General features: G+C 40.6%; 1 protein-coding gene across 1 annotated transcript in view; it reads left to right on the forward strand.

Moving 5' to 3' along the window:
* The window catches only part of CASR (calcium sensing receptor), a 74029-nt gene that overhangs the window by 19349 nt on the left and 38824 nt on the right, over positions 1 to 15856 (forward strand). Inside the window, exon 2 of the mRNA XM_058825716.1 lies at positions 12328 to 12765. Within this exon, the coding sequence (XP_058681699.1) occupies positions 12581 to 12765 (185 nt within the window). The 5' untranslated portion in view covers positions 12328 to 12580. The remainder of the gene's footprint in view (positions 1 to 12327; positions 12766 to 15856) is intronic.

The following is a 15856-nucleotide window of genomic DNA, read 5'->3' on the forward strand; positions in this document are numbered from 1 at the left end:
GTTTCTTTATCATGCTCCTGCTCCTGCATTTTTCCAGCCCAATTAGGCCATTACCAGGGCTAAATGAGGCATAGAGCCTCCAAAAGTTACACCGTTGTCCCGGAGATGAAGCGTGTAGAGCTGTAGAGCTGGCAGGCAGGCAGGCAAGGTGGCTGTGTGACCCCAGGTGTTTTTCTGCTGCAGAAAGATCACCTTCAAAAAGGAGTGAGGGGGAAGTCAATCAAAGAACATTATTTTTTAAAGTGCTGTGTTAACGAGAAGTGGCCACATTGTGGTCAATTAACACAGATGTGTTTCTCAGGGATGCACAGAGGAAGTGGGTGGCGACGGTGTCCTCTGATTTCTGGACCATGTGGCAGAACGGGCCATGAAGACCATGAAAACTTTAAAGTATCTTCCAGTAGTTCTGGTATTAGTTTTTACTTGCTGGTCAAGAGATCCTTCCCTGCCCTTAGGTCTGTAGTGGGCAATCCCACTCTCCTGACAGACAGATGGTATTCCAGCATCCAAGCTCCCTATCCAGCTGAGAGCCTTCAATCATTCATATCATGCCAGCCTGTGCAGTAAAGCAGGGTGCTCTTCAATTCTTTCCGTGGCACAAACTCTGTATTTGATTCTATTCCCAAGCTGCTGGGAACTCTGTTGGATGTGGAAATGATGCAGAGGAGGACGTTGTCTCTCCTGCCCTGAAGCTCTGGCATTCGTCACCAATCATGCTTAAATTATGAACTGGGAAAAATTAGGTTGTAATATCTAAGACAATGGGAACAGGCCCTATTTAGAAAGGCAGAGAACACAAAGCCTAGCAATTCAGTTCATTAAAGCCTGGGATCCCCTGTTTTTTTTCAGAGAGGAGCTGTGCCAGAAAAGAGGCTAATTTTCCATAATATGCTGTTTCAAGAACATAAGGTGTTGTATGCTGAAACAAAAATAATACATGCACTCTTATGAATTTTTTTTTTTTGTACAATGAAGATAATGGATGAAGTCCTTTGCTGTGAATACAGATTATTTTGGAAGCTAAATAGCTTTGCTTGTCCCTACTTTCACTTGAGTTCTGCTGTTTTTACTCGTACTGAGCAATACCTTAGTTACCAGCTAAATCATATGAAAACTCCTGAAGAATGTGGTAGTAGTAATACTAAATTCACCAACTAAATAAATCTAGAAGTGAGAAAGATACAATTCCTAGTCTTTTTCTCATTTAAAAGCATGATAGTGGACCTGTTGAGATAGCTGTAGTCAAAAGGAGCCCGCACTTGAGCATCATTAGATGTGTTCTTTTGGATTTAGTTATTTGAGGTGCTAATCTAAAAAGAGCATGCTCTTCATCTGGGCAGTCTCCCCAGCAAGTGTCATGCTCCTGTCATGCTCCAGCAAGTGTCTTCCTCAATTTCAAATCCAGCTGAGTTGGTTAATTGCATCATCACAACAGTTTAACTTAAACTGCCAGAATTTTCAGGAGAAAGCTAAGGTGAGGGTTCAAGATCTGTTTTGTCAGCTCCTGATGACCTCCAATAGTGATGCAATAAAAAATCACAGTGACATTGTGATATCTTTGGTGATTGTATCAGCTGAGGAGAGTGACAGGGAAATTTCAATAGGAGAATATCTTGTTCATGCGAGTGTTTGATTTTGATTTGTTTTTTTGTTTGGTTGGTTTTTTTCCTTTTGTAAAATTAAGGCTGGTTTTCATAAAATTTTGTCCTATTTGCTTAGGACATTAATCATCTGCTAGCTAGTGGAGCTAGACATGCCCTTTATTAGACACTAGCTGTATAATTTTCTAACACATTTTTGAAGCAGGCATCACTGGATACTGCTGGACGTTGGTTCTTATAGTGAATGGACTGTGATTTGAACCTGGATGGGAACTTCCAGCATCCTCTTATATTATAGGGCAGATAACATGCATCTGTAGGGTTCAAGATGAATTCTGTGAAAACTTTACTAAAGTGTTTACGCTTGTCCACTCCATCTTTTACAAATCATTGTGGAAAGTTTACTTCCTACAAACTTGTAAATAATATGAAGTATCCCTGGAGAGGGCAGGGAGTGCAATAGGGGAGAGCAACACTGGCTGTTTGCATTGGTGTTGCTACTTGCCAGTGCTGGCTGCATGTCATGGATCTGTGGTATCATCTTACTGATGTCTGCAGCCACAAAGTGCAGCCCCACAAGCCCAGGCAGCATTTCTTGGGCGAATAAAGTAAATAATCATAACTGATAAACAAATTCCTGCATATCACATTGATCTTCCAGCGTGTTGCAAAGGCAGATGAGGGTCACTGTTCCTGTTCCAGGGGTCAGTGTATAGTGTACAGTATTGTATTCCTCCCTGTGCCCCATTCCATGGGACATGCTAGCACAAGCCAGATCTGCAAAGAAAACTCAGCAAAACTTGCCTTCTCTCACTGTAGGGCTAGAGTGGGACATGTGCCTGTCTGTGCCCATAACTCACCTCCCCTCACTCTTGCAGTTCTACTCTTGAATTTCTTCTGTGCCTTTCACTGATCTATTTTAATGATTTTTGGGTTTTGCAGAGCTTCTGTCCTTGCTAGAGTTCAATATTTCTGATGACCTTTCCAAGACTCCCTTTACACTGAATCTGTTTCCTTTTCCTGGGGACCCTGTTCACTCCTGCCTTCTCTAGCAGGAAGAGGTTACAGGTCATGTACAGGCAAAAGAAATACAAAAATAGACTAGAATGTTTTAGTATTAGAATGAAAGAAGGAGAGAGAAGAAAACTGGAGAAGGAACAATAATTATTCTGTTCAGAAAATCATAATGAAGAGAAAATAAGCAATGGGAAAATTTTAAAAAGGAAAAAAAAAAAGGAAATAGAAAAAAAGAAAAAGAAAAAGAAAAAGAAAAAAAGAGAAAAATAAAAAGGCAGCCTGTGACAGTAGAGAACTAGAAATATAAAAGAAAGGATTAGGAATAAAAAAGCCACAAAAATCCATAAGAATTCATTATTAAACATGCTGGAGTCAGTATAAAAGAAATTATCCAACAAAAAGGAAGTGTTTATTTGTTTTTAATAATAGTATAAATGAGAACAGAGCAATCAGCCAGAGGCCACTTTAGCTTTTGATGCAGCAAACCAATAAGTACATGCTAAGCTTTTAGAATCTGCTAAATTTCATTAAAGACAAGTCTCACTAAAGTTGAGCACATACTTAAGTGTTTTTTCTGAATTGGATTTGTGTTGAAACTGGCTCAGAATTACAGTTGTCCTTATTGTTTGGTTCACTGAGGATTCTGCAGGGGAAAAAATATGAATAAAGCATTTTACTTCAAGCACAGATGTTTTTAAAAACAAAATCAAGTAAAATTAAAATAAATTCCTAAGCAAAATATGTTTTCCTCTGTAAGCAATTTGACAAAGCTGGACTTGAAAAAGTGTTCATCTCTCAGATCTGTATTTTATATTTTTGCTAGAGAAAAGCCTGAATCAGTCTTGATTCAGTTGATACTCAGTTTGACATCTGTTGACATAGATGAAGCATAGTTGCAATATGTTTCTAAAATTATTTCTGCACACTATTACAAGTTGGAAAGCAAAGTCTCAAATTAATTGGCATATGGCTGCCAAGCCAGGCAGGATAAAGAAATAGGTATCATGTCAAGGGTCCTTCCCCACAACAGCTGTGGGAGAGCACCAGTTCCAACAAACCCATACCAAACTGTACTCAGAAACACGTTATCCCAGTTTATTTAAAAGCTGCACTTAACAGACAGATTGACTTTTCTAGGGGCTTGCACCTAATCCTGATTGATCAAAGATGCCTTTGGAAATAATTTTGCTGATACAAATCAGATTCTTCTCATGTTTATTTACATGATCTGGGCTTATTTTCTCTTGCTGTTTTGTAGAGGAATAATCAAAAATTGGTTGATTAACTGAGAGAACTACAGAAAGATAATTATGCATTGCCTTATTTGAGGATTCTTTTTCTGTTATTTCATCTTCCCTGACCTTTTGGTTTGCTTACCACAGATCTAACACTGGCCAATCAAAAAGTGTGACATCTCTTTTGAATAACACTTCACTAAATTGTGTAATTTTAATTCTAACTACTCACAAATGACTGACTGCTTTGGCATCCCCCTGACCTCTCCTCTGTTCTTTTCTGCCTCACAATGTAGAACAGAAAGAAAAAGCAGTTCAAGATGTCCTACCCTGGTGACCAGACCTTCTAACCTATTATTTTTTAAAGAGAAGAAAGAGAGACAAAAATTAGAGAGAAACGTAAGGTATAGAGCATCCAGGAGTTGATAACAGCAATAGTTCCTCCTTATTCTTTCCAGACAGACTACAGCAATGCAGTTCCATAAACTGTGTTATTTGACTGGCATTTTTTTTTATATTAAAGAACTAAGCTGAAGAGTCTTTTCATTTTCTTGTAGAAAAGCTCATCTTTTAAAAAATTTGGTTTATGCAAAGAGCATAACACAATCATGTTGTTCCAATGGGCATGCTGAGCAAGGAAAAAGGACTTTGCTAGGGGGATTCAGTCCTTTTGTCAGCCCCAGAGGTGTTTCTTGTAAGAGAGGAAGAAGATAGATTAGAATTCTGTGTGTCCTAAGGCCACTTCTGTGTGTCCTAAGGCCAGAGACACAGGAAAGATAAATCCTGCAAGTCAGGAACTAAGAGCAATTCAGTTGGGTGACACTTGCTGGCAAAGCTCCTGCACTGGATGTCCAGGAAAGACTTGCTTGAGATGCAGGAGTGTACATATAATGTGCAGGAACATAAGTTGCCCTGAAAGGTACACAGGGTGAGTGCATGGCTGTTTCACCTGCAGGTAAAATCTGAACAACTCAAGTTTCACAAACCACATCCCAGTGCCATGTGGATGCACCGTGCCACAAGGGTGGCAATTGTCTTCATTCTTCAGAGTATCCCCCCGGCATCGTTTCTCTATCTGTCCAGGAGGGTCTAATCACATCCCAAAACTATAGGATGGGGTAAAGTATCTCTGACTGAATACACAGTCATTAGCATGGTTAGCATGGTTGAGAATTTCTTTAGGAGCAAGGAAATCCAGAGAAATCAAGTTAATAAAAAGTTACCTTAGCAAAGTATTCCACTTCCTATTTTATTGCAGCTCTTCTGGGTCTCCCTTGATATCCTCCATAGATAAAGACAAAAATCATTCAAACTACCAAGAAGCCTTTAGACTGGTATTATATCAAAGGCATCTTTTCATCCACTGTAAATTGATTAAATAATGGGCTTTTTAAGATGCAAGGTAGGAAACAACCAAGTTAGCAAACCATGGCAGAGCAACAGAAGGTCAGAATATGGAACACAGAGAGGCAAAACAGGACACCTCTAAGATGTAGGCAAGATGGATTCCCTGGTACCTGAATTCTCTAAATCTGAGATTGCTCAAGGGTTCACTGCATCTCCCAGCATAAGTTAGAGTAATCAATAACCAGTGGATTTATGGCAGTTTCCCAAAAGGGCTGCTGTGGCTCTGGAACTCCCTAGGACTTGGAAATCCCTCCAAGCCCACTTGTTCTGCATGGATCCTCTTTGGTGCTGTAGCTCTTAAGCATTTCTTAGCAGTTATAATGAATTTGTCACAGGTTTCTTGTCCAAGATGCCTTGATAAACTCATACATTCCAGTGCTCCCTTGGATGTGTGCACATATGCACTTTTCACACTTGTACTGAAGAAGGCATAGGAGTGGAAAGATGAGGAGTTGTAGAATTGTCTTATTCCCTTCCAGTGTTTGTTTCAGAGGTTTGTGATATGGCTTGTAGAAATGGGCCTTAGCTCTTATTGCAGAAAACACTTAAAGCTTTCACGGAAGCAAAAGCAGTCACATCTGTGAGGTCCCTGGAGCGGCTTCTCAGCCTGACTTACAGCCACACCTGTAAAGAAATGACTCCAAAGACATAAGTCACCCTCCACACAGATTTCCACTCAAAAACCACTTACAGCTCTGTGTTTGCTAATGGTGCTCGCTGAGTGCATCCAATGAGTCTCTAAGGTATTTTCTATTGCCACTTCTGGTTTTTTGCTTCCTGCCATCAGCAAACAGGATTATTTCCACAAAGGGATATCACATCCCAGATCACACTGATCAGGGATATTAAACATGATACTGATGCAATGTTCAGTGAATCCCAAAGCCAGGTACAGTCCTAATGGAAAGATGGTTGCTGCAAAGCTGTGCAATCACAGCTACGTGGCTTGGCATGGGATTGTGTGCACTTTGTGAGCCTGTGCTGAAGTGGGAGGGAGATTAGAGGCTTTGTAATGCCACATTAAATCCACAGAAAATGCTGCCTGTGGGCAGGTTTGGGTTTTTACTGCGTTATTCAACTGTCAGGAGCTGATGCTCTTTTGACTGCTGTTGCTACAACCAGATTTGTTTGAGGCTCTGTGAAAAAAAAGTGTTCTGCTTATTCCTGGTTCCATTTTCTGTCCATACCTGCAGTTCCCAAGAGTCTGGGACATCAGCCTCTAACATTTCAGGCTTCCTTGGTCTCAAGTTTCTGTGTTGAGCAGAGTATCAGCAATGATATCCTAGGCATGTTTCTGCCACTCTGGCATTTTGTAGTGCTAAACAGATCAGGGTGGGACTCCATAATTTCTTATAGATTCTGTATTATATGGACACCAGTATATGACCTTAGGAGTAAAGGAAAGCTAATGACCTGGCTACTACATTAAAAAAAATATTTAGATATGAAAACTCTGGAAACCTAAAGGGAAACTCTCAGACAAACTTGACAATGTTGGGTATGTCAGACATAGAAGGACTGAATGTTACAATTGCCTGTTTTACAGTACTGTTTTCAATATTTAGTTTATCCTGGAGAATTGAGAATGTTACTCCAGAACAAATGGTCAGATTTTTCATGACCAGTCTAGGTTCTTAGACCCACATTTCTTCCTGCAGTCTCTTCCTCCCAGCTCTCTTCCAAGTACATGGCTTTTTTCATTTGAACTGGCCAAGTCTTGTTATGTATGAGTTTCAGCAGCTTCTTCAGTACTGTGGCTGATTTGTGAGCTGTGGTTTTGGCCTCCTCTTGGCTTTTATAATGCTAGGTGAGACTGTAATGTATCATTTTCAACATACGTTTGCTGTAGTGTAATAGTATATTACCTTCTTGACTTCTGCCAGAAAAATAGGATCTATAACAGGTAACATGCCCTTAAGCTAATAGCAGGGCATGGAAATGCTGTCCTGGTGACCCTGATGGTCTTGATGATTTTAAAAATCTTTTTTATTGGTTAAAGCTCTTGAATACACATTTTGTATTTCATTCAAAACTAAGTGGGGGGGTAGTGTTTTTAGAACAGAATTATTGATCTAGATCTGAATTTTTGTCTACACTCATCTGAAATCTCCAAATTTTTCCAAGGCTGACATTCCATCTCTCAATCATGCTATTTGTCCAGGTAAAAATCTCCTTATCTTAGGCAGTGTGTTGTGTAAGAATTGTCTTTTTCTCCATAGGCAAAATGTTCTTTGTAGTAAATTTTCAGTTTACACTTGCCTTGTTTAAAGATGGAGCAGTTTAGTTCCACAAAATGCAAGCACAGCTCCTCTGTTTGAGCACCCCAACACTCTGGTTCTGATTGCATCTTTGATGCCCTTGCCCCTCATTTTGACCAAAGAGGTGCAGGAAGGTTGAGCTAATGCTTGCTCTGGTGACAAATGTGAACAATTTACTTTTTCTCATATTGTCACGCTACCTCACCACTAGGTCTGGTCTTAGAAGTATGAAACCTTATATTCTGTGTCCATTGTCTACTAAAATGTCATTCTTCAGTTCCTTTGGGACATCCAGGCCTCCCAGAAGAGAACAAACCTGATGTGTGTGAGCCCAGGCTCTTCTAGGGTGCGGGACAGCCGTTTTTCCATGGCTGTAAGCAGCAATCTTCCCCAGCTCTCTGCTGTGAAAGGTCCTGAAAGCCCAGGAGACTCAGCTGAGCTTGCCCATGCTGGTTCCTTGTTGGTGTCCGGGATGATCATGTGAAATTTAGCAGGGTCTACCTTTGAACTGAACTGAAAAGCTTTTGGAAAATTATAATTTTTTTGAGGTTTCACGGCCCTGTGAATATAAGCATGCTGAACTTTGCTTTGTGTTTAGCTGATGAGTTACCATCAGTTAACAATATCATGCTGTTCCAAAAAAAGACAAATGCCGTGCTGAGATGTACAAACAGGGCTCTAGCCTGCAAGACACACAAAGTAATTCTACTACTTTGCTCAGTACTTATAAGGGCCAAACAAGGGCACTGTGTCCATTTCTGGGCACTGGTCTGCACCAAATGTGGAGAATGCTGGAGAGAGGCCAGAGGAATGAAATAAGAATAATCTGAGCTCAGGAAAGCATCTTTATGAAAAAAAAAAAGTTAATTTATTTTGCTTGGTCTAAGAAAAAGAGTAAAAGGGGAGGTGAATCAAATCCCAAATAAGGTGATTATGGTCAGGGAGGCACTGGCCTTCATGTGGTAGATGGGAGAAGACCACAGGCATAAGTTGTAACAAAAAACACTGAAATTAGATGTGAGAAAACATTTTCTTTGGTAAGAGTAGAGAAGCATTGAAATAAGCTGCCCTGAGTGTCTGATTGGTTTTCTTCCTGACAAGGTTTTAGAGAAAATATGCCAGGAGGTGCTCCACTATTGCTGAGCCCTTCTTGGGCTGAGGGGCAGCTTCATGGAGATCCCTTGAGATCCTTGCCATGCCAGCTCTTCGATGTACCTGAGCAGCTGCTGTTGAGAGTTGTGGCTAGTTACTCTTTCGTTAATAATTTCTTCATCAGTAATGCATGCCATGAGAGTGCCATTCAGCTTCCTTTCACCCCAAAAAAAACATAGATTTATTGAGCATTTCTGGCTTTTCTGCCTGATTTAGTCTGACAACTAAAACTTTCATTCAGCTGGCAAAATTGTACTGATTGCTGCAAGCTTTCCAAGTACCCACAGCTGTACCTGGCTACCCTCCCTCCCCACCTCAGCTACTGCTCCTGCCATGGCAATAGTTGCCTGGTAGCTCATCCTGTCCCTGGAATCAGTTCAAATTCCTCCATGGAAGCTTAGAAGCACTCTTCCAAGACAGCTCAGAGTCAAAATGTCTGATAGTTAATGACACAGGGTGAAAAAACTACTGAGGATTATTTTTTAAAGGGGAGGGGGATTAAAAATCAGGCCATGTCAAAAAAAAAAGAAAAAAAAATCACCATTTAGTTTTTGTATTTTCTTGCAAAAGTAATCTTATGGGATTTTATCGTCTGAATATATGTACAGGGAAAAGGTGTTCTGCATTGAAGAGCTCATATAATGCTCTACATGTAAAAACATTTGCAAAGGAAAAAATATCAATGGATTCCATCTTAATTCAGTTGCTTGTTAATTTAATCTTTTTTTTTCTTTATTAGCTGAAACTGCAGGACCACAGTAATTTGTTCTATTAGTAGTACAATTTCCACTTGTAGTATGCTGAGTTTTATGTCTGGAAGCATACATCAGCAGGTAATTCAATCATTAGCTGTGTAATGCCTTCTTTAATAAGGAAGAGGCTCATAATCTTAATCTAATAAAAGAAAAGAGAACTGTAGGAAAATTTGCCACAACAGAAGTTGATACTAGAGGATATTATCTGGGGCACTGGCAACAAGATCACAACCATTCATCAGGAAATCGGTGCCTTCAAATATTCCCATCTTCAGGTGTGCAGGGCACTTGAAAACACCTGTGAGTCCTCTGTCTCCCATTAAATGAGTTTGGTTTTCCAGCTATAGCTGAAATTTTGGTATGGAGAGTTGTAAATTTGGACACTGAGATTTATGAGGAGCTGAGCATACACTTTGTTTTCTTTTTCTGTGCCGGTGCATCTTTGGACATTTATCCTTCAGTTTTCTGCCTCAGGGGTGTGCTTTATATATACACAGCCCATCTCGTTCCCAGACTCTGATGTTACTTCAGTTCTGTGTCCTGTCTCTGAGAACTGCTAGCTCCAAATTACTCAGAGAGATACCAACTGATGCCCTATACCATGAATGAATGATTTTGTTTTCATTGTCTATTCCATTGTCATGCTCTTGAATGACAACTGGGACTACTAACTGCTGTAAGTGCTGTTTTAAAATTTGCTGTATTTTGCCAGTTTGGATGCTTCGACTTTGTCTACTGTGAGAAAAGAGAAATAAGAATGTGAATTTACTTTTTCTACATTTCATACTTCAGCCATGTACTGTCTTGTGGTGAAGAGTTCCTAAATATTCAGTAGCATCAGCCCAAACCTTACACAGCAGCCCAGCAAACAAAATTATATTGTCTGTCTGCTGCTGATGGAAACAATTTCCTTTCTCATAAGCCAATAACCCCAAAGGCAAAAGAAAGCCTTATTAAAGTAAAAGCAGAAAAACTGAGTAGTAAATCAGCAGGCTGTGGTCTTCCACAGCAGATGGGGAAGTCACTGACCTCATCCCACCTTGGTTGAGTCCCACGCGTGGTTCCTTGCCCAGACTCCAGGAACGCCATCCCTGCAGCTATCGGATCATGCAGTCCCCAGTCCCTGCCATCCCACAGGCAGCTGGGGGAGGGAATGAGCTGAGCTAAAGAGCATTAGTCAGACCATCCCATGTCTTTGCAGTGTCCCTTCAGAAATTGCTTGCCCTGTTTCAAACCTCTCATCTCTAAGTGCTGGCCCTGCCTGTGCTGGTCCTCACCTCAGGACACTGTATCAGCACTTCACCAGTGTTTGTACTTCTCCTGAAACCACAGGTGATGGGAGGAAAATGACATTTCTCTAACTGAAATATGGAAAAGTGTTTTGTTCTTTATTCTGTTGGGCCATTGAAGAAGCCAAAACCCCCATCCATCTTCCAGAAAAGATCAAAACCCAAACACCTTCATGACACTTACTCATTGCATTGCTCTGTCCCCTCCTAATCCTGGTTCTGGTTAAAATTCTATCATCCAGCTGTCAAAGGGCCACTTGCCAATACCTAGACATATCTTGATATCTAGCCAAAGATTTGATTGCCCTTGCCAATAAAAATGCACTTGTTCAAGCCAGGGCCAAAGAACAGTTTAGAGTGGACCTGCCACAGAGAATTGCAGTGTCTGCCCAGCTAAGTGCAGTGACCACAGAGGCACGAGAACAGCAGGAGCTTTGTCTCTCCTCTCTCATTGACTGCTGCATCCAAACCTTTATGGTAATGAAAACGTATGAAATAGTTCCACATGCCTGGTGGTCATACAGCATGCAGAATCATCCAGACTGGCTACCAGAAGAAGTCTCATGATCACAATTTTTCCCTGCATAGCTCTTTATTTGACCTAGGTGAAGATCAAATCCATATAGCTGCATTTAGTGATAATAAGTCAGCCTCATAAAAAGGTTCTCAGCACTTAAAAACTCTTGATGACTTGCTTCAGAAATTAATTGTCCTCAGGATTAGCAATGTATGCCTAGCTTCTACTCTAAATTTCGCTAACTTCAGATTTTTACTACCAGCTTTTAGACCTGTTTCAAATAGGCTGAAGAGCTGTTCTTTGTGAATTTTCTGTGCTATCTCCTCTCTTGTAGCCACAGCCATTTTCATATGCCATAATTAAGTTAGTTCTTTGTTTGGGAAGCCTGTAGACGTGCTGCAGGGAAAATGTATCGAGCATGGAGAAGCTGCAGAATTTTTCATCCCCGGGAAACTGGCTTCAAAGGCTGCTATAGCTATGCTTTCAATGGCCGAACCTTTCAAGCCTTCATGACTCATTATGGAGAAGTATCTTGGTTTCAAATGCTTCCCTGGAGTTCATTCTCCCTTTCAATGCTAAAGAACTCTTTCTGAGCCTGAAAGAGCTTGTTTTATTTTTATCAAGGATAAGTTCAAAGACAGAGGGTTAAAATGATTCAATGGACAGGAGATGATGGACCAACACCAAAAGATTATTGTGGTTATTTGCTTAAGAGAAAGGCTTGATTCTTACTGTGTTTGATGCTTCCTTATTCCCCACTTGCCCACCCAGGTCTCACAGTGTGCTCTGCTCATAGACACCAATCAGATCACAGGTTTTACAGCACCTGCTATGACCAGAGCCACACAGAACCACAGGAAGATTAAGCCACCCACCTTAGGTATGAGGCAGAGAATCAGGCATCTGACATTGTTTGAGGAGGTGTGGCTGTGTCACCAGGGTGCCTGGATGACATTGCCAAGGTTGTGATGTGTCCCAGGTGGGTTGTTGAGCTTCAGGGGCGTATTGAGGGCTTGGCTTGACAAAGCAGAACCATCATGGCAATGTGGGGTCCTGGTGTATAGCTGGAATCACTTTTCTAATCTTTCTTTTACAGTTCTCAGAGATGGGCTCTCCATAATGCTTCAGTTATGAAGGAAGAAGGGAAGCTGAATTGCTTTTTTGCAATGGAGAAGACAGAGGGAGAAACACCAGCACTGTGGCTCCCACCTTGTTGCTTATCTCCCTGCCAACATGTGCCCCAAATCCTCTCTGTGCTGTATTAAGGAAAGAAAAAGCTTTGACATCTCCTTTTTTACATCATCTTTTCCAATTTTGCACCCAATAACCCCCTGGTGAAAAGAGGAACAATGACTTCATATAGCTGCTGCTTGATTCTTTTGCTGTTTACCTGGAGCACCGCTGCCTATGGGCCAAACCAACGGGCACAGAAGAAGGGAGACATTATTCTTGGAGGATTGTTCCCCATTCATTTTGGAGTGGCTGCTAAAGACCAGGATCTAAAATCAAGGCCAGAATCAGTGGAGTGTATAAGGTAAGCTGGTAAAAGGGAAAATTAAAAAGTTTTGGTGGGGAAGTCTTCACATTTCTTGACTTTGTGTTGCGTAAATATGGTCTGTAATCTGATGCTTGCAATTGGAAGGTATGATGTAAATAATAGAAAAAACAAGTGTGTATGTTAAACAGTAACATAAATACAGTTTGGACACTGAAAGAGGGCAATCATTGTACTACCTGAAGCTGCCAAAACATTAATATACTGATCTACCAGGCCATTCACAGGGAACATTTGAATAGCATCTGAAAATTAGCTTCCCTAGCAGGACAGAAAATTACCAATAGTGCCCTTTAGTTCATTTGATTAAAGTAATTCATGGCCAAATAGTTTAGAAATCAATTTTTTGTCCAGTTCTGCCTGTCATTTTCTAAGACTTTAAAAACTGTTAAGTTGCCTAAACAAGTGAAAATGTTAAAGTGAGGTAGGTCAGGGCTTTTAAAAAATCCCAGTGAATGACACATAAATGTCTCTTCAGGACTTTGTAAAAGTCCTAAACTTTGGAGCAGGCTTCCCTCACCCAGAGTTCTTCTCTTTTGTGTAAACAACACATCTGTGTTTTGTCTTAAGTGTTTGGGAGTTAATCTTGGAGTGAGAAATGCACATGAAAACAATTTCTCTTATTATGGAAGTGTAGGCATGATGAAATGTGAGGAATTTTTAACATTACAAGCCTGCACATAATACATAGAACAAGTGGAAAGCGTGACAGAAACTGATTGCAACTGGAACATCTTATAAACAAAATATTAGATATTCATGTGGATTTCTGTCATGACAATGCATGAGAAAACATTTCATTGTTATGGGACTTTCTGTTACCATGTGTGGAGAACTGTGTATCTGGAATTATTATCTCATCCTAGGCTGGGGATCTAGCACAGTTTTGTTGCAGATGGCAATGAAGGATGGCTGAGAGCATTCCTGTTACACTCACAGATTTCAGGTGTGGTTTCCCACTGAAACCCTGAGCAAGACATGTCCATCTAGGTTATGAGATCATCCCCAGAACCATCTCCTGTCACAAGGAGCACACGCAGGTCTCAATAATCAGGGATTATTTTGGCTTCTTCTGTGCGTGCACAGGAAAGTCGTGAACTAAATGTATGTGCAATGTCTGTTTCATGGAGCAAGAATCTCTGCCAGCCTTTCAGCATTTTTTTCTCTCTCAAATGCATTATTTTAAAAGTGGAGTGCTGGAAAGCAGTGGATGTTTTCAGCTCTATTTTCTTCTCCTGCTCCAGCTGGCAGGCAGGACAATGCACATATTTGCTAACTAAACAGCTTTTACTTCTATTGACTCTGGGTCAGCATCAGTGGCTGTCTTGACATGGTCACATTATTGGAAGAGATGGCTGGAAAATGTTCTGCCACAAGTACTACAAGTGTGTGGTTGCCAAAAGGCATGTTAATGAGGTAACACTGCCAATGACAGACAAATCCTGAAAAGCCAGACTAGCTGTTTTAAGGACACAATGGGAGATCCTTCTGGGTGGCTTTCAATCTTCTAAAAGGTATCCTCCAGCTGAAATTTGCCTGGATAAAATCCCTGTTCTTTTTACCCTTGTAAGCAGGTGATGAAGATAGAAGGTATAGGTGCAAAAGAGAAAAAAGATGTCTGCAGAGGCAGGCATTTGTGGCACATATCCTTCAGGGAGTTGGATAAATTGTGAGTTGATAGTATAATGCTGTTGGAGAAAGAATGAAGGTCAGAGATTAGCTGCAGAGGTAGTAGAAACTACAAAAGGAACAAGGGGATGATTGGACCACAAATAACTGGAAGTTGCTTCATTGCACACATCATTACCAGAAAATATCCATTTGCAGGAAATATTTAATTCAAAAGAGGTTGTATTGAGAAGACTTTTTGAGATTGGTCATCAGGTTTTAATGATGGAGGTAATAAATACATGGGAGTGTTTGTGTGTATTCCTTGTTATTGGTACATGTACAATTGAGAGCAGATATTTTTTCTGAAAGAATTTTCTATTTTAAGCAGTACTGAAGTCAGAAAATCCCTCCTGCTCAAGTTGTACAGAAATCTCTCGACACAACCATGGTAGCCATTTTTTTGTTTTGGACCCTGTGATCAGGCATTAGCCTGTGGCAGGGTTGTGCATGCTGACTCTAGGAGTTCAATACATTCTTCAAGTGTTTTGCTAAAATCTTACATTATCATATGTGACTTTCCTAGGTTCCAGGCAACTGACTGGTCTGGAATTATCAAACTTGTATTTTTGGGGGCAGAAAAAAAAATACAGGTTCTAGTTTCTTCACAAAGTAAATCTCCCTGATCTTGTAGTGTCAAAAACTTCTGTAGGGTGGAAAATCCACAGATTAGCAAATCAGATAGAAATCCATAGAGAAACACAAATGTGACTGTACATGGTCAAACCAAAGGTGCTAAATCTGTCCCTTACCTTTACCTGCCCTTGTTGCCCTTCTCTGAGCCTTCTCCAGCACTGGTGTATCTTTTCAAAGCTGAGTCTAATAAGTTTTATACCCACGCCCTTTTCAGATGGCTGCATACAGATTTTGATCTCTTTTATTACATAGAAAAATGTGTCTCATATCACATAAGAAAATTAGACCCAGGTCACTCTGGGATAATGAGCATCCTCTCTCTCCTCAGGCTCTCTTGCTGCAGCAAGTCATCAGACCATCTGAAAAGCTCCACAACAAGACCTAAGGGCCCCACTGAAACCCTGTGGGTGGTCCATTTTAGAGTTTAGAATCAAATAACTTCAGATAATGTGGTTTTCCTCTGTTTTGAGGACTGTTCAAGCTGATCAGTGCTGTTTGGACATTTAGCTGTGTTCAGTGCCATACCTATGCTCCCAAACTGGGCTTACCAATGGATAGGACATCTGAGGCTTCTCAAAAAGGATAGGAGAATTTTCTCTCTACTTCCTCAGCTTTTATGTTCTTCATGCTCTTGTGGCTCAGCAAACATACTGGCCTGAACCTACCATGCATACCGGGCACATGATTATTTAGAAACTATGTAGATAACTCAGCAGTGAAAGGAAAAGGGAACAGTAACAATTGGTTCCCCATTCTTTTTGTGCTG

Source organism: Ammospiza caudacuta, chromosome 2 (assembly GCF_027887145.1).
Source record: "Ammospiza caudacuta isolate bAmmCau1 chromosome 2, bAmmCau1.pri, whole genome shotgun sequence".
In the NCBI taxonomy this organism is placed as follows: domain Eukaryota; kingdom Metazoa; phylum Chordata; class Aves; order Passeriformes; family Passerellidae; genus Ammospiza; species Ammospiza caudacuta.